This window comes from Phodopus roborovskii, unplaced genomic scaffold (assembly GCF_943737965.1).
Source record: "Phodopus roborovskii unplaced genomic scaffold, PHOROB, whole genome shotgun sequence".
NCBI lineage: Eukaryota > Metazoa > Chordata > Mammalia > Rodentia > Cricetidae > Phodopus > Phodopus roborovskii.
In genome coordinates, this window is record NW_026126585.1 from 14328068 (window position 1) to 14356066 (window position 27999).

Sequence of the window (27999 nt, forward strand, 5' to 3'; positions counted from 1 at the left end):
AGGGAGCAAGAGGAGTTGATGCCTGGAAATACGTGGTGCCCCAGAGGCTTCAATACAAACAATAGTGGCACAGGGTTTCTCCTCTGGGGTTAGGGATGTGGCTCTGACCGCGTTCGTTCAATATCAAGGAAAATGGTGAAGCGGATGGAAGACTTGGGAATATGAAGATGGCCCATGTGATCCTCACAGTTACCAGTCCTTGGAAAGTCCTTCTCTGGGGTGCGGTGAAGTCAGAGAGACTATGTGAGCCCCCTTCGTGGAGGGTGATGGCTGGCATGTGGCCTGGATAAAAGAGGTACTAGTCACAGTTCGGAGGAGGCGGGGTAGCCGTCAGTGGGTAGCCTGGACTGGGCTGGTTGGGGGGTGGGATGGGGATTGGGAGACGTTGACAGTTACTCTGAACTCTGAAGGACCTGGATGATATGCACATGTGAGACTGTGAGACAGAGGCTGTCCAGGGACACAATAGCATGAGTGCTCTCAAATGAGTTTTGTGCCTCATATTTTTAAATACATGCATTAATTTTATATATTAGCAAATGAATACAAGGACAAAATTGGTTTTTAATTGAGAAAAAAATGTGCATGCTGTATTCAGAAAAGCAAATGTATGAGCCACAATATGATTAATTATTTCATACACTTAAAACACGATGCTTTAGTGGATTGGTCTAACCAGACATTTATCAGCACGGCCATTGGTGCCAAAGTGACAAGAGGTGCTAAATGCAGGCGATCTGTTTTGACACTGAGGTTAGGAAACCATCCTGAGATCATAACTCCGGGGCAGTTTGTTTTGCCTTTTCTATCTGCAGCTCTAACAGTTCAATCTCCAGAGACAGTTTATATACCTCCAGTGCCATCTTCACGTCAGCTGAACTTGGCAGACATTGCATGAATCTCTTGCCTGCAAACACAGGCTCACAGTCTTTCGCCTGGAAGAGATGTAGGTTTGGGTAGCAGTGAGTGGCTTCCGATGACCAAGAAATACCGCAACATTATATTACACGGTGTAGAAAAGTAGGAGGCAGTACTCCTAGGTCTATGGGACTTCACTCTTTATAGGATTCTTTATGCCCTCAAATGAAAACAGGAAAATGCCTTGTGCCAACTTACCATATGACTGTGAGGGGAATACAGGTTATCTGGATGACTTATAAGTCACAGGTTGGCACTATTGGCTGGGAAACCCATTTTGGTGTTTGATGGCGCAGAAGTTCTAGACCCGTGTCACTTACCTGTGCACATCTGGGCACCTCTGGGTACCAGGTTCCATTCTCTGAACAAGTGATACTTTGGGAACCCAGCATGGTAAAGCCAGTGTCACACTGGATGGTGACATTTTCAGATTCAACATACTCATCTTTACTGGCAGACAGCATCCCATTGCTTATCTCTGGCTTCTGGCATAGAGCTATAAAGAAAACACGTTTTAGATAATTGTGACATAGCATTCTGTAGTAAAAAGAATGAACTGGACTGGCATGTAGCTTATTCTGCTTTCCATTCGTGTTGTTAGCAAAATATTGATGAGCGTTTTTGTCGAGCATGACAGTCTGTGTACACAATGCGACTTTAACTTGAGCCTCATGAGTCCTGCTAAGTGAGTCTACTGTTCTCCTGTGTTTTTTGCAGAGGAAAACTCAGATACAAAGAAGGTAACAAAAGTTTCCATGGCTAAAATGTGTTTAAATGACATGACAGGATATTCGTAAAAGTGTATATGATTCTCTCTAGACACATTAACTCTTGCTGTAAATAGTTCTTCAAGACTCTAATCATGAAGTTTTGATATTCTTCTGTGAGCACTGGGGACAATTACATCAAATAAATTATGAATTACTATGACTATAGTTGTACTAATATTACATGAACATAATATAAGACCTAACGCTGACTCCCCCCCACTCCCTATAACTAACTGGCACTGTGTTTTCTCAACACGGTAGGTGGTACTTTGGCAGAAGTTTTGATGGTAAAACTTATCATTCCAGTGTTTGAAATTAGCCCAACAGAGACAATATTGATGCCGGAACAAGTTTTATTGAAACATATTTACAGGCCCACACATGTAATTATAAAGTGTTTTGCTTCTACAATATTTCTTAAAACATATATAAGAAACTGAGAATATGAGCTGTCTCAAGAAGGTTGATGCTTGTGGCTGTAAGAAAGAAGTAGAAGGAAGTCATACTGTGCCTTTTTTGTGTGTAGTTTTGTGTGGAATACCACGTTTATATGAGTTATTTAAAAATAAACAAAATTGAATCAACCAGAGGCCACACCGAGCACAAGAAGTCTAGGCAGGCTACCCTTCCCCAAACTCCCCCATTATCTCAGCATCATATTACAGCAAGCCCTAAATATGCCAACACAGCTTAAGCACAATTTTATGAAGAGATTGAGGTCTTTAAAGAAATTCAGGGGCTGGAGGGATAGCTCAGCAGTTAAAGACTAGGCTCACAACCATAAATATAAAAAAAATTCCAGGAAAACACAAATGATTGGAGAAAATGCATAAATCCCTTAAAGAAAACCAGGAAAAACAAACAAACAAACAAACAGTTCAAGGAAATGAATAAAACTGTCCAAGAGCTGAAACCGGAAATGGGAGCAATAAAGAAAATACAAACTGAGGGAATTCTGGAAATAAAGGATCCAGGTGAGTGCACAGGAAGCACAGATGCAAGGATCACCGGAAGACTATCAGAGACGGAAGAGAGAATCCCAGGCGTAGAATATACAGCAGGAGATATAGATACATCGACCCAAGAAAATGTTAAATCCAAAAAGTTTCTGATACAAAACATCCAAGGGCCCAGAAAATATTCTCAACAAAATCACAGAAGGAAACTTTCCTAACTTAAACAAAGAGATGCCTGCAAAGGTACAAGAAGCTTACAGAACACCAAATAGAGTGGACCAGGAAAGGAAGTCCCCTCTCCACATAATAAAACACTAAATATTCAGAACAAATAAAGAATACTAAAAACTGAAAGGGAAAAATATCAAATAACATATAAAGGCAGACCTAGTAGACTGACTTCTCGATGGAGACTCTAAAAGCCAGAAGGACCTGGACAGATATCCTGCAGACAGAAGACAGATGCAAGCTTAGATTATTATACCCAGCAAAACTTTCAGTCACCATAGATGGAGAAAACAAGATATTCCATGAGAAAGTCAAATCTAAATAATATCTAACCACAAACCCAGCCCTACAGGAGGTATTAGAAGGAAAACTCTAATCCAAGGAGTATATAACTACAAACAAGAAAGCAAAGGAAATAATCTCACACCAGCAAAACCAAAAAAGAGAGAGAAACACAGACACACACATACACACATACTCACTCACTCATACACTGTCAACAACAGCAAAAAAACAATAAAACCAAGGACTTAATAATCACTTATCATTGATATCTCTCAAAATCAATGGGCTCAAGTCCCTAATAAAAAGACACAGACTAATAGAATGAGTGTGTAAAGAGGAATCACCCTTCTCTTGCATACACCTCGACATTAAAGATAGACATTTCCTCAAAGTAAAGGGTTGGAAAAAGATTTTTCAAGCAAATGGATCCAAGAAACAAGTTAGTGTGGCCATTCTAATATCTAACAAAATTAACTTCAAAACAAAATTAAGAAGAATAAGGAATAATAATTCATACTCAACAAAGGAAAAAAATCACCAAGATGATATTTCAATTCTTAATATCTATGCCCTAAATGCAAAGACACCCACATTTGTAAAAGGAACATTGCAGAAGCTTAAATCACACAATGACCCTCACACACTAATAGTGGGAGACTTCGAAGCCCTACTCTCACCAACAGACAGGTCACCTAAGACATTATCTAAACAGAAAATTACTGAAGTTAACATGTTATAAACAAAATGGACCTAACAGATATCTACAGAACATTTTATGCAAACACAAAAGAATATACCTTCTTCTCAGCACCTAATAGAACTTTCTCCAAAATTGATCACATACTCTGTCACAAAACAATTTCATCAGATAGAAGAAAATTGAAATAACCTCCTGTATAATATCAGACAACTACAAACTAAAGCTGGATTTCAACAACAATATAAACAACAGAAACTCTACAAACTCCCTACTGAATGAATTCTGGGTCAAGGCAAAAAAAAAAAAAAAACACTGATGAGTATTTAGAATTCAGTAAAAAAGAATATACAACATACCCAAACTTATGGGACACAATGAAAGCTGTGGTAAAAAGGAAATTTCATAGCACTAAGTGCCCTCATAAAGAGTTTGGAGAGATCTCCATCTACCTCAAGACCCAGCTATACCATTCTTGGGCATTTACCTAAAGGATGATCCATCCTACCACAAGGACGCTTGTTCAACTATGTTCACAGAAGCTTTATTTTTTTTTAAGTTGTGATTTATTATTTTTTTCTTATTTTACATATTGATCCCAGTTCTCTCTCCCTCCCATGCCCCACCACCACCACCCTCCCATCCCATTCCCCCCCCCACTCCACAGGGAGGGTGATGTCCTCTGTCAAGTCATTTGGAGTAGAGACTAGGCCCTCCCTCCTGCCTCTAGGTTAAGGGAGTATCCCTCCATGGGGAATGTGCTCCCAAAGTCCTATTGCACACCATGGATACATCCTGGTTCAACTGTCAGAGGTCCCTTAGACTGCCCAGGCCTTCTAATTGAGATCCATGTTCAGGGGGTCTGAGTCAGTCCAATGCTGGATTCCCGGCTACCAGTCTGGGGGGGGGGGCTCTCCCTTGTTCAGCTGTCTCTGTGGGTTTCTGTAGCCTGGTCTTGATCCATTTTATCACTCCACCCTCTCTGCATCTGGATTCCAGGAGTTCAGCTCAGTGTTTAGCTGTGGGTGTCTGCTTCTGTCTCCATCAACTACTAGATGAGGGCTCTATGATGGCATATAAGGTAGTCATCCATCTCATTATCAGGGAAGGGCATTTAAGGTAGCCTTTCCAATGTTGCTCAGATTGTTAGCTGAGGTCATCCTTGTAGGTCTGTGGACATTTCTCTAGAGTCCGTTTTCTCTTCAAACCTATAATGGCTCCCTCTTTATGGTATTTTTTTTCTCTTGTCTATTCCTCCCCTGCTTTATTCATGATAGCCAGAAACCAGAAACAACCTAGATGCCCCTCAACAGAAAAATGGATAAACAAAACGTGGTACATTTACACAATGGAGCACTACTCAGCAGTTAAAAACAATGACATCATCATCCTGAGTGAAGTAACCCAGGCCCAGAAATACAAATATGGTATATACTCTCTTATAAGTGGTTATTAGCTGCTAAGTCAATGATAATCATGCTACAACCCAAAGACCCAGAAAGGCTAAGTAACAAGGAGAGCTCTACTAAGGATGCATGGACCTCCTTGGGAAGGGGAAAAAAAAAAGAATAGATTTTGTATGAAGGTGGGGCTGGAAACAGGAGATATCAGGCAGGGATGGGGTGAAGGAGAGAGCGCTGAGAGAGATTACTGGAATTGGTGGGCATTTGGGGAGCAGGCGATGTGGAAACTTAGTCCAGTAGAAACTCAGGATTCTACAAGGGTGACCCTAATGAAGATTCCCTAGCAATGGAGGATTCAGAGCCTAAACCAGCCATCCTCTGTAACCAGGCAAGGCTTTCAGAGGTGGGACACGGATACCAACCCGGCCACAAAAGCTTCAATCTAAACTCTAACTCTTGTGCAAGATGTACTAGAGGGCAATGGAGGTACAGAACTTGTAGGAATGACCAACCCATTACTGGTCTAACTCGAGGCCCACACCACAAGAGGGAGCCCATGACGGACACTGCTTGGATAACCAGAAACCGGAGGCTAGGTGGTCCAGAGACTTGTGATAGAAAAAAAAATCAATAAAATCATTCCTAATCATATCCATATATGCTCACAGATTGGTGCCCTGCCCACTAGTCATCAAAGAGGCTCTTGCTGGGAGCTGATGGGAGGAGATGCAGAGAGTCACACGTTAGGCAGAGAGCCCAAACTAAAGATCTCCATAAGGCTTCCCCCCTTTGTAGCTCTGGGAACGCTACGGAACAGGACAAGGAAGAAAGGTAGGAACCAGATGGGTCAGGGATGCCAGGAGAACCTGACCCACAGAATCTACTAAGTAGGGCTCACAGGTGCTCACAGAGACGGAAGCAACAGTCATGTGGGTCTGAGCTAGTTCCTCTGCATATATGTTCTAGTTGTTAGCTTGCCATTTTTGTGAGGCTCCTAAGAGTGGGAATGTCTCTCCCTTTCTTTTGTCTGATCCTGGAACCCTTTACCTCTTACTGAGTTGTCTCTCCCAACCTTGATATGAGGGTTTCTGCCTAGTCTTACCCAATCTTGTTTTGTCAAGTTCAGTGGATATTCCTGGGAGGTCTGCTCATTTCTGAAGGCAAATGGAGGAGGGGTGGATCTGGGGGAGAGGTGAGGTAGGGTGAGGGGCTGGGAGAGATGGAGGAAGGAAAAACTGAGGTTTTTGTATTGAAAACAAACAAGAAGGAAAAATCATATAATGACAAAAAAAAAAAAAAAACCAATCAAATGCTTTGTCCTTCATCTATCAGGGAATAACTTTGATCTCCACTCCTGACAACAATTCTACCCATGTTGTATTGGGGTGGGAAGGAGGGAGATGTTACCTTTACATTTGGGAGGTGCTGAAAACCATCCTGGTAACAGGCAGGAGATGCTTGCCTGTCCAACCAGCCTGTATCCTTTATCACATTCATATGTAACCATAGTTGAGAAGAAGCTCTTAGATTTTATACGTCCATGGGCAATGTTTGAAGGAAAACCACAATCTTGGTGATAAAACAGAGGAGAGAGGATAAGACATGCATGTAAAATGTGTCAAACAGCACTTCTCCCACCTCTTGAGTTTGCCCAGATGTTTCATAAGTTGCATCTCCTCTGTGAGACATGAGGCACCCTACTTTTGGCAAGACTTTATCTGCCTTCATGGCTCTGAGAAATATGCATGTTAAATATGTGTTTGGGTATTAAACTGGAAACCTTCTGGGATCAAAAAGAACTTTTAGGGTATTTTTAAGAACAACTTTTAGAGGATTTTTAGAAAGAACATCTAAAGAAACTTTGAAAGAATATATTAGGAAAGAACTGTTTTTGAAGAATAAACAAACCTTTAGAAGAATGATACGTGTATGAACTAATTCATTGGCCCTCAGGTCTTATTAGTCAGCTCTACCAGTTTGCTTTGCGCCTCCTGCCTGAATGCTCATTAATCTTAAAAGAGAGAGTCTTCCTGACTGGTCCAGCTAAATTGGGAGTATTGAGATAGAATGAATCAATTACCTATGCAGAGAAAGATTGGAACCCTGGGTACAAGAGACCAGGCAAGGAAGCAGGTAAGTTGACAAACAGAAGTGGGCAGGAAGGTTGAAGGTGTGTGTGTGTGTGTGTGTGTGTGTGTGTGTGTGTGTGTGTTAACGGTAGTGCATCCCCTATAGACGAGGTATTAGAGGACGAAGTAGATATCCACCAGATAAAGTTGGGTGTCCCCTATCATTGGGGATGGGAAGAACAGTTTCCATGGTGACCGAGTGGAACAAACACAGGAGCCAACAACGTGGACTCCCATTCACCGAGGCAAATCATCATTCTTGACATTCCAACAATGATGTCCTTGCTATGACAGTGTAGCCGGAAGTGACCCAAAAGCCACAGTAGCAACTTGTCTCCCTCAGACCCCTTCTACCCTGAAAGGCCATGATTTTGTTTTGATAGACAAGTATTCCAGACACGAGATTGCCTTTCTTGAATGTTCTACCTCAATCTGTAGCTCCTCTAAGGACTATAGAGTAGACAGGCTAAACAATTAGAAGATGGGAGGGCTAAGAACATGCAACCCAAAAATATGATTGCTGTATTGGTCATGCACTACGTTCTCTAAAATTACCCTTGTAACCCACTAGCTTTATACCCCACACCAGCCTCCAAGTTGTGGGAAACATACTCTAACTTGCGCCCAAAGATGCCTAGTAGATGCCTTTCATTTTAAAGCAGAATAAATCTTGGCATCTCTGCCTTCCTTTTTTGTAAAGGTATCTCCTTTGGGTGAACAGTTGAGGTCCTGTTCCTGATTGAGTCTACATGTCAGACCCATTCTGCAGTTTGAACACCAAGTGTCTCCCTCAAAAAGATGCTGTATTTGAAGCAGTGTTCAGACGAGGCTTTAAGGAAGCAATTGGATTATGAGGGTGCCGACTTTCTGGGGCACTGTGGATGTATCTTTGAAATGTGTGTCTTTTTCTCTTCCCTTTCCTCCTGATATCTCTCTGCTTTAGGGCCACTATGAAGTGTTCGGCACTGCCCTGCCCTGACATTCTAAGTAAGCCAGCTGTCTTAGTTAGGGCTTCTATTGCTGGGATAGGGCGGAACGGGTTTATTTTCCTTACACTTCCACATTACTGCTCCTCACTGAAGGAAGTCGGGACAGGAACTCAAGAGCAGGTACTGGAGGCAGGAGCTGATGCAGAGGCCATGAAGGGGAGCTGCTTACTGGCTGTTTCACATGACTTGCTCAGCCTGCTTTCTAACAGAACCCAGGACTACCAGCCCAGGAGTCACAGCACCTACCATGGGCTGGGCCCTCCCCCACTGGTCATTAGTTGAGAAAATGCCTTCCAGCTGAGTCTCACGGAGGCATTTCCTCAACTGAGGCTCCTTCCTCTCTGATGACTCTAGCTTAAAGCAGTCATGCTAAACCAGCTAGCACACCAGGCAAACTGCATGCAGCCTCTATTGCCATGGCCAAAATAGATCGTCCCTTCTTTAAGCTGTGTCCCTTAGGCACTTGTCTAGCAATAGTCAAAATGTTATTCGTTTAAACATCTATCTTAGCCCAGCAGCGGTGGCACACACCTTTAATTCCAGCACTCCAGAGGCAAAACAGAGGAAAACCTCAGCAAAACGAATGAGAAAAATAGCAGCATAAAAGGCAGCAACATGGAAATAAATTCATCAAATAAACTGAGATTTTTGAAAAACAGAAATATAAATAAACTCCGGGAATCAAAGAAAAAAAACGTACAGTGAAAGGACCCCCAACCCCTACTTGACAAGTAGAAGAAAGGATGTCAGGGAGGGAGGACAAGGTTGGTGGAATGTCACATACAATCTTCAATGTGAAGAAAAGTAAATGACTGTAACAATAGCTTCCATGAATGCTGGGATGTGAGCAAGGGAAGAAACCTAAGACTTCATGGACTGGGAGAGAGAACTGAGACAGACACCGAAGGCATAGAGAATCTATGCAATGAAGTCAAAGCAAAAGAATGTCCCAGATCTAGAGAAAGAAAGACACATTAAAACACATTAAGCATTTAGAAAGAAACTGAGATTCAAACATAAGGTACAGCCCTTTCTATTACATACTATACTCATGGATCAAGTATACAGAGAAAGAAAAACTATCACACTAAAAGCTTGGCAGGGACAATGCCAGCACAACCACAACAAAAGAAGCATCAGAAGAGCATCATGTCCCTTCTCCCTCAACAAGTCTAAACGCCCAAAACACAGGGGAAAATAAAGAGTAAGCACTACTTCCACCATCCAGAAAAACAGCAAGCATCGGAGGAACTGGTAACAGTCTCTTAATAATAACCTTCCATGTCAATGTCCTCTAACCAGGGACACACAGACAGACAGACACTGGCTGACTGACTGCAAAAATGATATGCAACTTTCTGTGGTCTCCAAGAAACATTTCACTGACAGAGAGTCCGAAGTTTGAAAGAAGATCTATCCATCAATCAAGTGGAAACAAAAAATGAAGGAGAATAGCTACTGTTTGATCTGATAAAGTAGACTTCAAACCAAAATTGTATTAGAGATGAAGACAGTCACTACAGTTTAGTGAAAGGAACAATTCAACAAAAAGATTCAACAGGATTTATTGTGTAGTCCCTCCTTACCACTATGTTGTCCAACCTATCCTTGACTTTGTTTTCGCTGCATTGGGCTCTTGATAAAACTTCTTCTATCTACACTATTACTTAAAGAAATTCTGGGGCTGGAGAGGTGGCTCAGTAGTTAAGATCATTGGCTGCTCTTCCAGAGGACCCAGATTCAATTTCCAGCATCCACGTGGCAGCTTACATTTTCTGTAACTCCAGTTCTGGGAGATACTACACCCTCAAACAGACATATGTGTAGGCAATATGCCAATGCACATAAAATAAAAAATAAATAAAATTTTAAAAATAAAGAAAATAAACTCTCCCCCACAAAACATAATTCTGTAAATTCTTACTCTTATCACATAATGGTGTTTTGGGATTCCATGTGCCATCTGATTTGCAAGTGGCTGAAAAGACAAGGTCATTGTGGCATTTGTATGTCACTGTGTCATCATAGAAATAAGTACAGTCATTCTTAGGATGTGTTTTTTCATGTCCAATGACTCTAACATTATTTGGGTCTGGTTCTGGACAACATACCTCTAGAAAAACAAAAATGGAAAAATGAGCGGCAATGAAATCATCAGAAAGACGTTCTTACAGTTAATAACCCAATTTCTGCAACACTGAAGAGAAGTTTGGGGTACAGAAAAGGAAACCCAAATGCTTCATCTTGCACCTCCTGTAGGATTTCTTAAAACAACAAAGAAAAAACTCAAGTCCAGTCACTTCCTCCAAGTAAGCAATTTGCAAATATGCATATAATGTGTTTTAATCAAGTCAACTCCAATTAACTCCATAGCCCCTTCCCTATCGCCCACATATCTCAGTTTCATATTTCCTTTTTATTTTTTTAAAAATAGTTTTCTTATTTTACATAGTGATCCCAGTTCCCTCTCCCTCCCATTCTCCATTCTCCCCACAAGAAACCCCCCCCTCATTTCATCCCCTATCTTCTCCCCAGGGAGGGTGAGGCCTTTAATGAAGGGTCATCAAAGTCTGTAGAATCTCCCCTTCCTTAGGGTTAGGGTTAGGGTTTTACACTGAGTACACTTGATGTTTCCAGTAAGTGTACAGGTGTAAGGCCATCTGCTGAAGAATGAGTAGCCTATTAGAGTCTGCTGCATCATGAACAAAACGAAAACAAAATAAAAAAACAACAACAACAACAAAAAAAAAAACCTGCCTCTCCATTTCCTGGCAGCCATCAGTTGCTACTAGCTCTGACTTGCGTCTCTAAATATAAGCAGAAAGTGGTTGGTTACTCCCATAACATGTGTACCTCTATTGCTCCAGTGGGCACACCTCACCAGGCCAGTGTTGCAACAGTGCATAGCTGGGTAATAATAATGATTACCTTCTCCCCATCCTCCCAATAGTGTGCAGATCATCTTGCCATACAGTGAAAGATGGCCACTAGGGATAAAGCATCTAGGTTGATATAAACTTGATTTCCCCACGTTCTATGATTCAAGTATGTGTGACAGCAATAACCTATCATTGTTCAGAATCTTTGGTGCCCACTGACCAACATCTATTAGATGGCCGGCACCGTACTTTTTATTTGATAGCCTATGGTGTCTGAGAGAGGCACTGTTGCCTGCAAACCCCCCCCCCCATTTCAAGGTAATTCCACTTAAATTCTTTATATATGCATGTATGTATGCTTTGGGAAGATTATAAAGTAGTTGGGTTCCAAATGGCTTTAAAAAAAAAGTCTTTAGTGTTATCTCTCCCCATACTTTCTCCTCTATCCTGCTATCCTGCTCTCCTACCAACATCCCATTTAATCTTCCTATCCCACTATGCCCCATTTCCCTCTTTATACCAACCGCATTGTTTATCAGCCATAAGTCTTTTCACGCTCATGTATGGTATAATATCATCTGCAAATAAGGACACATCTTCCTTTTCTATCCGTACCCCCCTTATCTCCTTCATTCGTCTCACTGTTTTAGCAAAGAGTTCGAGTGACATATGGAATATACATGTAGACAGTAGGAAGCCTGGTCTGCTTCCAGATCTCACTGGACATGCTCTGTTTGAGGTGATATTTAATTCATTTTACTATTATCTCATTGAGAAGTTTTGCATTTATGTTTATTACTGACCCTTTTACTTTTTAGTTGGGTTCTTATCTGGTTCTGGTCTCAGGATAATACAGGCTTAGTAAATAATGAAAGCATTCCTTCAGTTTCTATTTTACAGAATAACTTAAAGAGCAGTGTTATTACATATTATTCTTTGGTAGTCTAGTATAAAGAATTCTGTACTGAATATACCTGGCCCTGAGATTTTTTTTTAAGTTGGGAGATTTTTAACTACTGGTCCTATGTTCTTGGTTTTTATGGGTTTTTAAAATTATTTGCTTCATCTTGATTCAATTCTGGTTGATGATATGCATTTAGAAATTTACCCATTTTCTTTAGACTCTGTTATTGAGTAGAATACAGGTTTTCAAAATATGTTTTTATAGTCATTTGAATTTCATAAGTGACTTATATTTTCCTTATCAGCTATGATTTTCTCGATTTGGGTCTGTAGTGAGATATTCACCCAGTCTGCACCTGTTGCACTGACCACACCCATTGGGGAGGATGGGGACAGATGCAGATGTGACCAGAGAAAACTAGGTCTGGAGTTGGGAGTTCCAGAGACTCTCTCTTACTTCCTGGTCAGAGACAGAAAGCATCCGGAGGCATCCTTGGGACGACGGGAACCTGCTGACGCTCATCCGTCTCTGTTGTAAGTGATTTCTCCATGAATAAACATCTATCAGCCTATCTGTTTTCCTTGATCCCTATTCATTCCATGATATGGGTCCTTTCTTTCTCCTTGTTGATTTTGATATGGGTTTGTCAATCTTGTGAGTCTCGTCAAAGAACCAACTCTTCATTCAGTCCATTGAGTCTTTGTATTGTTGTTTGTTTGCTGTATTTTATTCATTTTTACCCTGATTTTATCTTTTCCATTCAACCATTTTGTGTGTGGTTTGTTCTCATGTTTCCAAGACTTTTTAGATGGATCGTTAAGTTATGAATATGAGAGCTCTCAAAGAAACTTACGTAGGCACTTCGTACTATAAATTACCCTCTTAAAATCTCTTTCATTGTGTTCCATAAGTTTGACATATTTTGTTTTCCTTGTGACTCACTTCTAGGGATTTTTAAGTTTCTTCTTGATTTCCTCATTGACCCAATTATCATTCATTAGTGTGTATTTAATTTCTGAGAGTTTTGGTCATTTTCATTCCCATTAACATCCATCTTTATTCTATTGCTGCCCAATGTAGAATGTTATTTCAATTCTCTTATATTTGTTGAGAGTTTCTTTGTCTCCTACTATTGAAGAAAGTTCTAGGAACTGCTGAGAAGAACCTTGGTGTATTCTATAAGTGCCTATTAGGTCTGTTTCACTTAAGTCATTTATCTCCAATATTTCTCTGTTTATTTTTGTCTGCCTTGCTGTCTCTTGATAAGGGTGAGGCAGTAAAGTCATCCACTACCACTGTTTCATTTAATCTGTAGTTTTATGTCTAAAATATTTCTTTTATGAAGTTGGGTGCATCTAAATTTGGTGCATATATGCTCAGATTTCTAATAATCCCTTAGTAGATTTTCCTTTCATGAGTATAAAAGGACCCTTTATTTCTTCTGACTAGCCTTTGCTGGAAGTTTATTTTATCAGATAACATAATAGATAAAGCTGCTTGTTTCCTAGTTCCAATTTCTTAAGTACCTTTTCCCATCTTTTTACCCTAAGTTGGTATTTATCATTGAAAGTGGTATGTGTCTCCTGGAGGAAAAAGAAGGATCCTGATGGGGGATGTCCTTCTGTATGCTGTGAATATATGTTTCTCTTATTGGTTGATGACCAATGGACCTGATGGATAGGCAGGAAGTATACGCAGGGTTACCAGACTAGGAGATGGCTGGGAAGAGGAATACAAAGAGTAAGTCGCAAGAGAGTCGCCATGTAGCTGCCAAGGAAGAAAAGGCTCAGGTATCACCAGTAAGACAAGACCACATGGCGATGCACAGACTAATACACAGAAATGTGTTAATAACTAAGAGAGAGCTAGCCAACAAGAAGCCTGAGCCATCAGCCAAACAGTTTATAATTAATATAAGCTTCTGTGTGTTTATTTGGGACTAAAGGACAGCAGGACCTGGCAGGACAGAAACTTCCTTCTGTTTTCTAACCTAATCTGTTCGTTGTCTCTTTATTGGAGAGTCAAGATCACTGATATTAAGAGTTATTATTAAACGGTGTTTTAATTCTTGTCATTTTATTGTGAAGGTGTTTTTTTTTCCCTTAGACATCTTTAGATTAATCATTCTGGAATTATTTATTTACTCTTTGTGACCTCTTGTTTTTACCCTTCTCTTGAGACTAAAGTATCCCTGTCAATATCCACTGTAGAGATAGCACAGTAGCCATAAATCATGTTTTTTACCATGGGACATTTTTGTTTCTTCTTTGACTATGACTGATACTTTTTCTAGGTATAGTAATCAGTGTTAGCATATGTGGCATTTCTGAACTTGTAAAACATCAATTCAATCCCTTTTATATTTTAAAATCTCCATTGAAAAATCAGGTGTTACTCTGATGGGTCTGTCTTTATTAAGTGACTTAACCTTTCTTTCTTGTAGCTTACAATACTCTTTCTTTGTTCCATATTCTTAGGTTTTTTTTTAACTATAAAATACCAAGGGAGTTTATTTTCTGGTCCCATCTATTTGGTGATCTACATACCTCTTCCACCTTGGCAGGCTCTCCTTCGATTTGGCGAATTTTTTTTTTCTATGATTTTGTTGAAACTATTTTCTGTCCCTTTGATCTGTATTTCGTTTCTTCTTGTAGGTTTTTTGTATGTTTGGTCTTTTTATAGTAATTCCAGAGTTTCTGCCTGTCCCATTCATTGGTCATTGATTTTCTTTTTAATTTTACACTTTGTTTAACCAAGTGATTCAGTTTCTCTGCCTTGTCTTCAAAAGCTCTGAAATGTGACACCCCACTGGACAGGCTAATCAAAACCATTTCATTTTGCTGCTTGTATCCATTAATAGATGTTTCAAATTTGATCCATAACATAAAAATGCCCTGTAGTCTGAGTCTGTGTTTTTACTGCTAAAATGACAAGCTTCTGCTAGGAGAGAGACAATTTCTCTCTCCTAGAAATTTCCCTGAGGTCTGTAAAATAGCGATTACCCACCTTAGCCCCTCTTTTGTTCCCACAAATAGACAAAGAGGTAAATGAGCAAGTTCTTTTCTATACTGCTGAGGTAAGAATTCTGGATCAGGAGTTAGTACCTGTCTTCTAGAAGACAAACCCGTGGCTCAAGAACTGTAAGACATATGCCAATTTGTAGCTTGTTGAATTCATAATATTCTCATGGACTTCTGTTTCTACCAGAACCCCCAGACTTCACATGGTGAAAAAAGTACTGTAGAGTCTCACTATGACAAGTGTTGAGCTGGGTACTCCACCCCAGATCCACCAGCAGTGAAGCTGAAATGTAAACCCGCACGCTATCTGACTTATATATTTATTTCTTCTGTTCACTTCTAAAGTGGCCTACAGAAAGTTTTACAGTCTTAGGCCCTGAAACTTTATGATCACATGATACTAAATAGCTTCTACTTTGGTTAAAGTAGTGTGCTCAGGTTTTATTCTAAGTGATAAAACTGCACTCACATAAGGTCTAAGGTCCAGTCACTTAGACATTTAATATCCACACCCATTTAGAAAACCCAGAACTCACCCTTGCATCCTTTGAACGGGCTCCAGGATAAATCTCCCTTACAAACGACAGTCATAGGCTCTTTTGTAGAAGGCTCATAGCCAGGATGACATTGGTAGTGTAACACAGTCCCAACCGGATACAGGTCTTTTTGGGGATTGAGATTTTTTAGCCAGGAAGCATGTGGGATGTTTGGAATATTAGTGCAACCGGCTCCTCATTAAACCAAGCAAGAGAAAAGGACATTGTTAATAGGGCTGCCATAATATTCAGAGAGCATATTTCATCAAAGGGTACCAACAGGAACTACTCTTCCATAGCTCCCATTGACCACACCAGAAAATACAGAAGGACATTTGCCAGTCTTGGCCCAGCACCTGACTGTTCTTACCAAAGGCACTACCTAATGCTGTCTGCGTGCTACGCCAACTACACTCAACAGTAATTCTCTCCATTGTACTTTACACAGTGTTGTTTCTAAATTGGAACATGAGGCTTTTTAAATGAAATGAGAGGGAAACCTATGGTGTTTGTCTTTCTGAGATTGGCTTAATTACCATAACATGGTTGTCTTTGTGCTGTAGACAGGAATTGGAAAGAATAAGTCACTTCCTTCACCAGAGCCCTTACTGTAGTGTAGGGGCTGTGGAATGGAAGGAGTGTGTCAGAAAGGAGTCCTGCACCCAGCTGTCCCCACCACCAGTTACATAGTCTACAACCCAGAGCCAAGAGAATGAAATCTGTCAATATTTGCTCCTTCTCAAGTCTATAACAGAGAAACTGGGAGTGACAGTTTGTTGGCCAACCCACTAGACCCTTTCTCTTCCAAGATGGATCTTTTCAGAAGCAGGAGGATACAGTTGCTGAAGCCGCCTCGCCTGGCTTCTCCATCCTATGCAATGGATGGTGGATGGAGGAACAGACCTGATGTCTGGCTGCTGACATCTGCTTAATATAAACTTCTTACAATGTGGCGCTTTACAAAATTCCCACTATTCAAAAACAGCCCATCCCAAGAGTATCTTTCACCCAGCAGCAGATAGGAGCTGGCATTTAAGAGTTCACATAAACAGTTCTCAATGAGTTAGTGTTGATACAGTGGCCTCTCAATATTTCTATCAAGTATCCGTGGATTTACTAAACAAATGCTTCTCAATTTGTTGTAACTCCTTTAAGTACTCTCCAAGACACACTGAATAGTTTCTTTACTAATTTTGGTCAGTTTAATAGATGCTTCTCCAGGACAGAGATCTGTACCACTGTTATAGAAGTCCCCAAGATAAAGAAACATAATGCTTCATGAGTGTAAAACTAAGACTATAAGGCATCAGAGGTCTCCTCCCCTTACCAGTTGTGTGACCTTAAGAACTCACTTACCTTCTAGAAATGTTTGTTCATATGCCAAATTAGGGTAATAATACTACCCACCATTTATTGATTGCTTTAATTCTTTTTATGAACAGAGACTAGTTCCAACTTAACATTACAACTTTTATCACTATTAAAAAGATCCACAAGTTACTTGTACAAATTAGAAAAGGACATTTTATTACCTGACTTCCAAAAAATCATTTTGTTAGACAATTATCTATTAACTGCCAAAAATTAATTACATAAATATACTAATCCTCTATGTCTGCAACATCAATGCTTCTCCTTAGGACTGGAGTGAATAACTGTGTATGATAGATGACTTTGCAAGGAGTACTAAAGCCATCCTTCATTCCAACAAGAAAACAAGTTAGCTTGAGAGATAGAGGCAGGCGGATCTCTGTGAGTTCGAGGCCAGCCTGGTCTGCAGAGCGAGTTCCAGGATAGCTAGGGCTGTTACACTGAGGAACCCTGTTTCAAAAAACCAAAAAGAAGGAAGAAAGAAAAAAAGGGAGGGAAGGCGGGAGGGAGGGAGGGAGAAGGGGGAGGGAAGGAAGGAAAGAAGGAAAAGAAAGAAACCAAAATAAAAATTAAAAATCCAAATTTAAAATTTTGTGGTCCAGAATCTAGACGTGAAAGAGTGTCCACACAAATATACCTGGGTATCTTTAGATGCCAAACAATGAAACTCCTTCATGGTCCATACTTACTGAGCTCACAAAAGGGAGGAGGAAAATTCCAGTTGCCATCAGCTCCACAATGGATTATATTTTTGCCTCTGAGGATGGACCATTTCGGGCAGGCAAAACTAATAGAGTCTTTGTATTTATAGGTAGTTCTAAATCCAGAAGTAATTATTCTATGCGAAACATTTGGCTGAGGACATCTGATTCCTAAATAATTATGAGAAAAGACAAGTAGATTTTCAACGTTAAAGGTTACTGGGGCAATGGCTCAGTTGGTAAAATGCACAAAAGGACCTAAGTTTGAATCCCCAGAGCCCACATAAAAATCCAGCATGGGAGCATACCTCTGTAATGTCAGTGACCCTACGAGAAGACAGGAGACTTTCCTAATGCTGGAAGGACAGCTACTTCTGTGTATGCAGCACAGAGGCGAAGCCAGACATGGCAGTGTTCACCTTTAATCCCAGTCCTTGGGAGGCACTCATAGTGAGACCCTGTCTCCGGGTAGGAGGAGGGCTGCCTCGAGGTCAAAGGTCAGCACTAACCTCCCACCTCTACATTACTCATGCACACACATCACAGAGAATTTGAGATCTGGGGATGTAGCTTAGTGCAAGGGTGCCAGCTGGGTACCTGGGTACCACACACACACACAACAAAAAACAGTATCTTGATATCTTGAAGAATTAACATAAGTAGTAATAGGAATTTGATTGACGACAACTAGCGGATGCCTCTGAAAAAGCCAGTTAAGAAGTCAGAATAAGACTTTATTTAGAAATAGAGAAAGAGCTTTAGAAATCCACAAAATAATTGAAAAGGATGCCAGAAAAGATGGGGGGGGGGGCGGGGCTTGACACAGAGAAGTGACCCTAACCAGCCTCAGCTCCACAGTTCCCTGTGGAGGAGGGGAGCAGAAGGCACCCGAAAGGCAAGCCAGACAGAAAATCAGGAAGTCTGACTCTCAAGACAAGCTAAAACACCCTCATAAGCCGCAGGGCCAGTTGTGGATTTTGATGAGACAGTCAGATGGGGCCAGCTAGGAAGAAAAGTCCCTTTTGTCACAGGACTGTATGACAGCAGCAGAGCCGGTACAATCTTGAAAGAAAATCTATTTCTACAACTGAGCTACCTATGGGCCTGAGGTTAAAAGAAGCCCCAGGTTAAGGAGCCTTAATGTAGCCTGTTCCAGTCCCTAGTGAGGGAAGGCCCAGAGTTAGCAATTGTGGTTAGGAGGATGGGTTAACACCTCTTCCACTCCAGTTAACACAATGAAGGTAGGTACTCCCTACAGGCTTTCCTGAGAGGCTGTCTTCCAGGTGATTCTATGTTCTGTCAAGTTGATAGTTAACCTTTATCATCACAGATAAGATGAAAAAAAAAATCTAAGAATCCCCAGCATAGAAGAAAGAAGTAAGGTAATACAGAATCTACTCAATAGAAACATAGCAGAAAAATCCCCCAAATCTACAGAAAATATTTCAAATACAAGAGGCATTTAGAACCCAAAATAGACATGACAGGAGAAGGGCCCCCTCCAGTACATATCATAGTTGAGATGTTAAAAAATGGCAAAAAGGGTCAGGCGGTGGTGGCGCACACCTTTAATCCCAGCACTTGGGAGGCAGAGGCAGGTGGATCTCTGTGAGTTCCGAGGCCAGCCTGGTCTACAAAGTGAGTTCCAGGACAAGCTCCAAAGCTACACAAAACGAAATAAAACAAAAAATGTGGCCAAAAGGGAAAAAGTCAGTGGCTTTCTGGCTATAAAGACACTTGCTGGCCAAGCTTGACTACCTGAGTGCAATCCCAAAGACCCACACAGTGACCAACTTCCTTGATCAAAACAAACTTAAAACTTCTCAATAAAATTGTACAGGTCAAATCCAAAAACATTAAAATGATCACATGCCAAGGATCCATTGTTTCAACATAAGTAAATCAGTAAGGTAATATATTCAGCATACAAATAGACTTAAGTACAGAAATCACATGATCATCTCAACTGATACAGACAACAAAGCTCAACACGTCTGCATGATAAAATTCCTGAAGAAAGTAGGAATAGAAGGCCCACGCCTCAACTTTGCAAAGGCTATAAATGCCAAACCTCTATGTGTGAGTGGCAGCCAAATGATAGATGCATATATGCACTCATTCATTTATCTTTAAATTGTTCTACTTCCCACGATGAATTCATCTTCTTTTTTCTTTTAAGCAAAATGTTAAGTGGACAATTGAAAGTGTCACCAGGCCTTACTTTCACAGGTAGGAGGGCTCGGGCTCCAAACGCCTACTGTTTTGTTCACCACGGTGCAGGTAATGGAGGCATTGCCAACAAGTGAGAAGGTGGGGTCACACCTATAGGTAACCGAGGAGCCATACGTGTAGACATCTTCATATCCACCATTGTGCTTCCCATTGCTGATGTCTGGAGGAGAGCTACACTTGACAACTGAGAAATTAGTGAAAGAGAAAGAAAACGTTCAGGGATGGGCAATCGTAACAATGCTAGAATTACTGCAAAGGTATGCAGGGTCAGGAACAACACATAGACTCATCCCCTGAGTTTATGGCCAAGTCAAAAAGATTTCTTTACTTACTTTCACATTCTGGGAGTGGGTTGCTCCAGGCAACGCCTTTACTTTGGATCTCACAATAACTAGTGGATGAGCCAATTAAGAAATATCTAGATAAGGGAAGGTCAAAAAGTTTAATGGAATTCCCACTTTAAAGAAAATCATATAAACCAGGCATTGGTGGTGCACGCCTTTAATCCCAGCACTCGGGAGGCAAAGGCAGGTGGATCTCTGTGAGTTCGAGACCAGCCTGGTCTACAGAGAAACTTCCAGAACAGGCTCCAAAGCCACAGAGAAACCCTGTCTTGAATCCCCCCCAAAAAAAATTGTATGAAGGTTACATACATATTAAAGAAATGATGTTTTCTCATCTGAGGAGTTGTAGTAGAGGGTTTGAGGAAGAGAGAGGAGAAGTAGATCCAAGAATAATGACACATGTTTGAAGATGCCATAATGAACCCATTTCTTTGTACTTTAAAGATTAAAAGTCAAAAAGTACAGTGAAACAAATGCATAAAATTGTCATAATGGAACCCATTACTCTGTATGTTAACTTTAAAAATTACTTCAATTTTTAAAAAATCATTATACATTGCAGTAGAAGACTATTTCAAAATGCATTTCAAGTGAAGGTTACAAATGATCTACATATTTAAGTTAATGTACATTACATAGTAGTGAAAAATTGGACCAACTGCTCCCATTAAAACAAGTAAGATGGCTCAGTGGTTAAGGCCCCTTTCATAGGACTGGAGAATGCTTCCTAACGCCCACCTAAGTTCACAGAAATCTGCCTGTCTCTGCCTCCTAAGTGTTCAGATTAAAGGTTTGCATCATTAAACCCAGCAGGACTCAGGGGTTTTTGTTTTTGTTTTGACGTTACTTATTCTTGAAAATTTCATACATGTATCGCATACAATGAAATATGATCATATACATCTCTATTTCCCCTTCCGACTTCCCTATATAAGAGGCTTAAACAGGAACTAAATTTGTTATCAGAAAGGGGAACTGAGAAACGTGCTAATTTCCTGACTTGTATTTGAATGAGGAGGAGAAACTGATGAAAAGGAAATTACCTTTTATACCACAGGAAGGGAAAGGGCGCACGGAGATAGGGTGGAAGAATTCCACATAGATATTCTTTGTATCACTTTAAGTTTTGAAAGTAGCTGGTTTTTAAAGGTAACTGGGAACTGTTCCTAAATTACCTCACACTCACCCTTCTGAGCAACTGAATTCTATCTGTGATCCAAAATAGAAATCTGTTTTAACTTCCACTTGTCCATTTTGTAAGTCTCCTGGGTTCCCGCATGATTTTTCTAGAGAAAAAAATTAAATGATGGTAAGTGATCCCACCGTTCATGGGTAGCATCCATTTCAGAAACTCACAGATCCATGCCTCTCTCCACACTCACAACGACCTACATACTTAGCGGCACGTTGCCCCTGAATCTGACTCACTGAATTTCTGTTCTGGAGGGGAAATTCTCACAAATCCTGATCTCTTTGCATCACCATGCTTTATTTTAGCAAGAATCGTTTTCTTTATTATGAAAAGAAATGAGAGAGAGAGAGAGAGAGAGAGAGAGAGAGAGAGAGAGAGAAGCCACTGTGTCATTACTGTTGGGGACAGTACAGAATATATTACCTGCTCGCAGTAAATTAGCTGCTTTTCCAAGTCCACGAAATATTTTGGTTTCTGCGTGATTTTACTTAATATTTAAATTAGTAAACAAAATAGTGGTTTTCATTATGACATTTCCATATAGGTATAGTATTTTAATCATACTCACTAGCTATTGTGGTCACCTTCCTTCCCCAATATATGTATGCATGTATGCATGTATGCATGTATGCATATGCATGCCTTTGTTTAAAAACTTCCAAATTCCACATATAAAAGCAAATGCTCACCATGAGTTTGAGGTAAGATTGCTATTTTCTGGTCATTTAGTCCCAAGATGTTTTATCATATTATTATCTTTACTATTTGTATTACTGTTGTTGCTGCTGGGGGGGTGGCTACAGCGTGCAGACTGAGCTCAGAGGACAGCTCTGGAGGGAGGCTCACTTCTTTTCTTCCATCTTTACACAAGTTTCAGGGATCGACTCAGGTCACCTTCACCTGCCAAGCCAGCCTACTGGGCCCGATTTTCCTTTCTTTTCTCTTCTTTATGTTCTGTTTTGTGTTTGAGAGAAGCCCTGGGCAAGCCTGGAAGTCGCTATGTAGACCAGGCTGGCCTCCAACTCACAGAGGTCCTTGCTTGCCTCTGCTTCCCGCATGTTGGGATTAAAGGTGTTCACTACCTCACATCAGGCCTTAGTCCTAATATTTATTTAAAGAAGCACCCGGTAAGTTACTGATAACTTAGTTAGGGTTACTACTGTTGTGATGAAACACCATTACCAAAGCAACTTGGGAAGTAAAGGGTCTATTCAGCTTATATTTATATATAACAGTTCATCATCAAAGAAAGTCAGGACAGGAACTCCAGCAGGGCAGGAACCTGGAGGCAGGAGCTGATGCAGAGGCCATGGAGGGGTGCTGCCTACTGTCTTGCCCCTCATGGCTTGGTCAATCTGCTTTCTTGTAGAACCCAGAACCACCCACCCAGAAATGAAACCACCCACAATGGACTGCCTCCCCCCATCAATCACTAATTAATGAAATTCCCTCCTGGCTTGCCTACAGCCTGATCGTATGGAGACATTTTCTCAAGGGAGGCTCCCTCCTCTCTGATGCTTGTGTTGAGTTAACATAAAGCTGGCTAGCATTCTTCATTGCAATTAGCTTATTTCTTATTTTCTGCTCTGTTTTATTCTGCTCTCTAGAAGATTCAAACATATGTTCATTCAAATTGCCAATTTATCATTTAACTAGTTCCTTAGTGACTTAAGATTCAATAATTATATAACCTGAGATGGCATTCCGAAACCGGGGAGAAAAATAAATATCAGTACTTACTAACACAGGAGATACCAATCTGCCAATCCCCTCCATGTGCACAGTAAATAACATGGCTTGAAGTTGCCCTACTGTAGCCAGGGCGGCAACTGTATCTCAAGACAGTTCTGCTTGCGAAGTCTGTCTGGTTCGTCTCTCTTTCTGGGAAGGCACCGGGCACATCAGGTGGTGGACCACATTTACCTAGACACCGACAGGACAGCAACGCCAAATGTTACACCCTAAAACACAGCATCTATAATTGCAGACAGAGAACGGTTCTTTTCTTCTGTAATCAAGAAAAAAAAAATCACACGTGTACTATTCCCCTGTTATGAGTCCTGAGAGCAGTACGACCATGCCTGTTGATGAATGACGATGACAATGATGACAAAAGGCATACAGCTTGTAACTTTTCCAAAAAGGAGACAGTCATACATTTCTTCGGCCTCTATTACCCATCTCTGCTCAGAGAGCATCGATGAAAATCCCGAAGTTCCTATAGATTTGCCTTAACAGAAACACGCTGTCTCACTTGAACTAACATAAGCCAGACATGATGATCTGTAAGGAAGATGATGAATTCAGTCCAGCCTGGGCCACAGAGAAGCCAAAGCACAGAACTCTTGAGATACAAGAATCTAAATCCTACTTTCCCTATTACAAATGAATAGACAGAGCTAAGGTGTTCTACGTGAGCCCCAGAAGTATGTTCTTCACTTCTCCATCCCAGACCACCCCTCAGGCCATGAAATGTGTTTAGGTGCTGTTAGGCAATACAAGTTTATTTCAAACCCCAGCTGGGAAACAGGTTGCCTTGCAAACTTAGGTAAGAAATTTGAGGTGAAACACCTCGAAACTGTCCCAACTCCAGCTGGCCCAATAAATCCTTTGTTGCTGAAACCGAATCTCCACTAGCTAAACTATCTCATTTTTAAAGTATTGTAAATAATTCTTTGTTATCCATCTGGATTTTTTATTTTTTTGACTCCTACCCTACTCACCAAACACAGCAACCCAGAGAGCAGCAATGATGGTCATTTGGAACAAAGTTGGGTCAGAGACTCTCCAGAGCCTAGAGAAGGGCCAGGCCACAACATCTCTCCCATGTGGAACTCTCGAGGGCCACATAGCCTGCTGGAGCTTTGCCCACTTCTGTTGTGCCAGAAACCTGAATTTAATAAGCAACGTTTAATCTACTTGTCATAAAGCACTGGAATAAATGCTATTATGATATCCACCTCTTCAAGGAAGTGACAGCCTACATTTTACTAGGATATGAGCACAAATGGTATCACCAGAAGACCATGAGGACTCGCCTCTGTAAAGGCCACTTCTGGGAAGAGAAATTCATTCCGACTGGAAAAAAGGAAGTGAACTTGCAGAGGAGGATACACCAGTGCCCAGTGTTTTGTGAAGCCAAGAGAGTAAGTTCATACCAGACAGGGTCAGGAGACATTGTTCAATTTGGCAAACTAGGAGAACTCTCCTCTCTCCTGCTGACTTACTAGATACCTAACCATGTGGTTATTCAGATTGTAGATACACACTGAAGACTGAAGATCTGGCCTGCACATATAAGAGAAAATATACAATATTTGTATTTTGGGGCCTAGGTTAATTGGCTCAGGGCTATTTGTTTTTCTAGCTTTGCCAATTTACCCGGGAATTTCATGCTATCTTTCTTAACAACTGAGTAATACTCCATTGTGTCAATGAGTCACATTTTCATTTTCTATCCATCAGTTGATACACATCTAGGTCATTTCCAATTTCTGGCTATTATGAATAGAACAGCAATAATGAACACGAATCTGCAGAAGGATGTAGTGTCCTTTGGGTGTGTGGTGGTGGTATAGTGGTATAGCTGGATCTTGTGGTAGATTTGTTTCCAGCTTTTGAGAACCCTCCACATTGATGTCCATAACAGCTGTATCAGTCCATACTCCCACCAGCAATGAAAAAATGTTTCCCATTCCCAGCATCCTCCCTAGCATGTGCAGTCATTTGTTTTATTGATCTTGGACATCCTGACTGGAGTAAGATGAAACGTCAAAGTTGTTTTCGTCTCCATGTCCTGATGGCTAAAGCTGGGGAACGTTTCTTTAAGCGTTTCTCAAGTATTTGTGTTTGATCTTTTGAGAACTTTCCACTTAGTTTTCTGCTTAGTCATGTACCCCATTTTTAATTGGAGTATTTATTTTCTTGACGTTCAGGGCTTTATTATTTATTATTATTACTAGCCTTCCACCAGATGCATAACTGGTGAAGATTCCTGATGCTTTTGTCTTCATTCAATAGCTGCTGCTTTGCCCAAATACTGGTGTCCTTTACTGAAGCGTACTAGCCTCACGAGGTCCCATCTACTAATTGTTGGTCTTAGTGCCTGTGCTACCAGCATCCTCTTCAAACCTACACAGCGTAGTCTTATGGATTCACAAAGGGAAAACTACAACAGGAGGACTAAATGAGGAGGGAATGGGAAAGCAGGGAAACTGTGGTGATATTTTGCTTGTCTGGAAGTCAGAGAATGGAGCTCGCCACTAGCTAACCATAGAAGTCTGGAGGGCTGTATAGACAGACAGGAAATGAAGTAGCTGGGCGGAAACAGGATATAAGCAGTGAGAAACAGGAACTCGCTCTTGCTCCTTCTTCTCTCTGATCTCTCAGCATTTTCCATATCTGACTCTGGGTTTTTATTACTTAGACCAATTAAGAACTACATTTACAGGGGAGTGACAACTAATATTAAAGGCCATTTGAAAAATTATATGGAAACATGCTACTGTAGAAGCTTCCTAAAATATATTCATTTAAGAAAGGAATTTAAATACAGTCACTATATAATGTGGGAGACAATGCCCCAACAAGACATCTTTTGCCACCAAATATCACAGGCTATTTCTAAGGCTATTGGTTGCTTTCCACTTGATGGTAAGGTCCCATATCTGATGACAGCAATAGTTAGGTCATCCAAACAGAAAAGCTGAGCTGATGCCTGTCAAGAGCTTCACTCTTACTAACTAGCACTCATGGCACTAGAAGGTACTCTGCTGGTGACTGGAGATGAAAAAATGGTCATCAGTATCATCCACCTAGCAAAGTGTGAAGACTTTGGTGGTTTTGTTTTGTTTGTTTAGTTTATTTCTTGTGGTATGGAGGAGATTGAAGCCAAAACCTTCTGCATGCTAGACAAGTACTCTACCAAATACAGTTTTAATGAACTTTTCTCATTTGGGTTGATGGTGCTTCCTCCAAGACCCAAAGACCACCTAGCCAAAAAAAAAAAAAAAAAGACATGACAAGCCCTCTTTTGAGTTTTTTGGCCAAGGCTATTCAAGAGACTCCAGAACATAAAGCCTATTGCTTTGCCCTTGGCCAACCCCTAGAAGAGGAAGGTAAGTCCCTATTGCTGAAGACACCATGAACTTTAGAAATAGGGACCAGAGACCCCTGAGCTGGAGCTGGGGCTGATTTGAATGCCCTCTCCCAGAGGAGTAGCTTTTGTGGTACTAGAAGGCACCATGAAAACTTCCAAAAGGAGGCAGCCACCAACAGCCCTACCTACCTATGATGTCTATGAACCACATCAAAAACCAACATAGCACACCAACCACTAACCCTAAGCATGTAGTTGTGGCACACACACCATCGCAGTAAACAAAAGCTCTCTAATTGGACTTAAGACCCATTCAACAAGGGAGGAAACCATGCCCAGTACTGCAAACCTAGCTAACTAATTACTCGGTGCTAGTGAGGTCACAGTTAATAACAGAGACTCTACAACCAGCAATTTACTAAATCAGCATAATCTGTAACAATAATCTATAAACATTTGGTCTTATGCCCACAGATAAGTATAGTCTTCCTCGCCAAGGAAACTTCTCTTTGTAGCAGATGGAGACTAACACAGAAAACCATAACCAATCAAAATGTAGAGTTATGGAGCCCAGTTCCAATGAATACATCTACAAAGCACTCCTGTGCCTAAGAGGAGCATTGCAGAAGAGGGGACAGGACCCAAGGGAGAGTTTACTGTGAGATTGTAACTAGTACCATCAGAAGCTACACCAGTAAAAATCTCACCAGCATGACCTCCCAAACTTGAGCTGAACAAGGACGCCAGGGAACATACAAAGCTAGATGGGCAAGGCCCATGAGGCCTTGATTCTATACAAAGAACTATAGGCAACTTAGGTAACCTGGGAATGACAGAGGCGGCATTGCCCAGGAGAAAACCACCACGACTGGGTGTCAGTGCCAAATGTTCAGCCCAGAAAACATGCACACAAGTAACATGATACGGGCTGAACAGATTATATTTAGGAATACAGTCATGCAATCACAATTAATGAAAAAAGAGGTCACAGATTTGGAAGGGGGCGAGAAAGGGTGTATTTGAGGGGAAGAAAGGGAAAGTGTAATTAAATTACAATCTCAAAAAACAAAAACAGAACGTAGAGGTGCATGCCGTATTATAGGGCTTGATGGCCAGCTTTACCCATAACCCCCCACCCGTGATCAGTTGCTCACTGACCTGCAGTAGCAGAGGAAATGACTCTGTGACGGTGCCTTGATCTTTATTGTACTAGCTTCTCCCAAGATGTCAGTTGATCATAATATCCTAAAGGCCGCCAGTAATGGCTCCACCAAAAAGTCCCTGGATTCTCCCCACACAGGTGGTCCTTGGATTCCACCTACTCGGGTGGCTGGTCAGAGACAGGTA

The 27999-nt window shown here is 41.0% G+C and overlaps 1 protein-coding gene across 3 annotated transcripts; it reads right to left on the bottom strand.

Annotated features, from left to right (window-relative positions):
• Window positions 1–550: 550 nt before the first annotated feature.
• LOC127236455 (C4b-binding protein alpha chain) lies at window positions 551–27993 on the bottom strand. Of its 3 annotated transcripts, none has more exons than XM_051204091.1 (12): window positions 27811–27993; window positions 24278–24444; window positions 23295–23477; window positions 21549–21648; window positions 20351–20436; window positions 20008–20202; window positions 17775–17957; window positions 15715–15906; window positions 10300–10488; window positions 6665–6826; window positions 1239–1414; window positions 551–935 (listed from the first exon to the last, which is right to left on the bottom strand). In XM_051204091.1, the coding sequence occupies exons 2-12, from the start codon at window positions 24402–24404 to the stop codon at window positions 774–776; spliced, it is 1755 nt and encodes a 584-aa protein (XP_051060048.1). In that variant the 5' UTR covers window positions 24405–24444; window positions 27811–27993; the 3' UTR covers window positions 551–773. The 3 variants fall into 3 exon arrangements, with proteins under 3 accessions (XP_051060048.1, XP_051060047.1, XP_051060049.1); XM_051204090.1 differs by having other exon boundaries at window positions 15715–15909; XM_051204092.1 differs by lacking the exon at window positions 6665–6826 and having other exon boundaries at window positions 15715–15909.
• Between the last annotated feature and the right edge of the window lie 6 nt (window positions 27994–27999).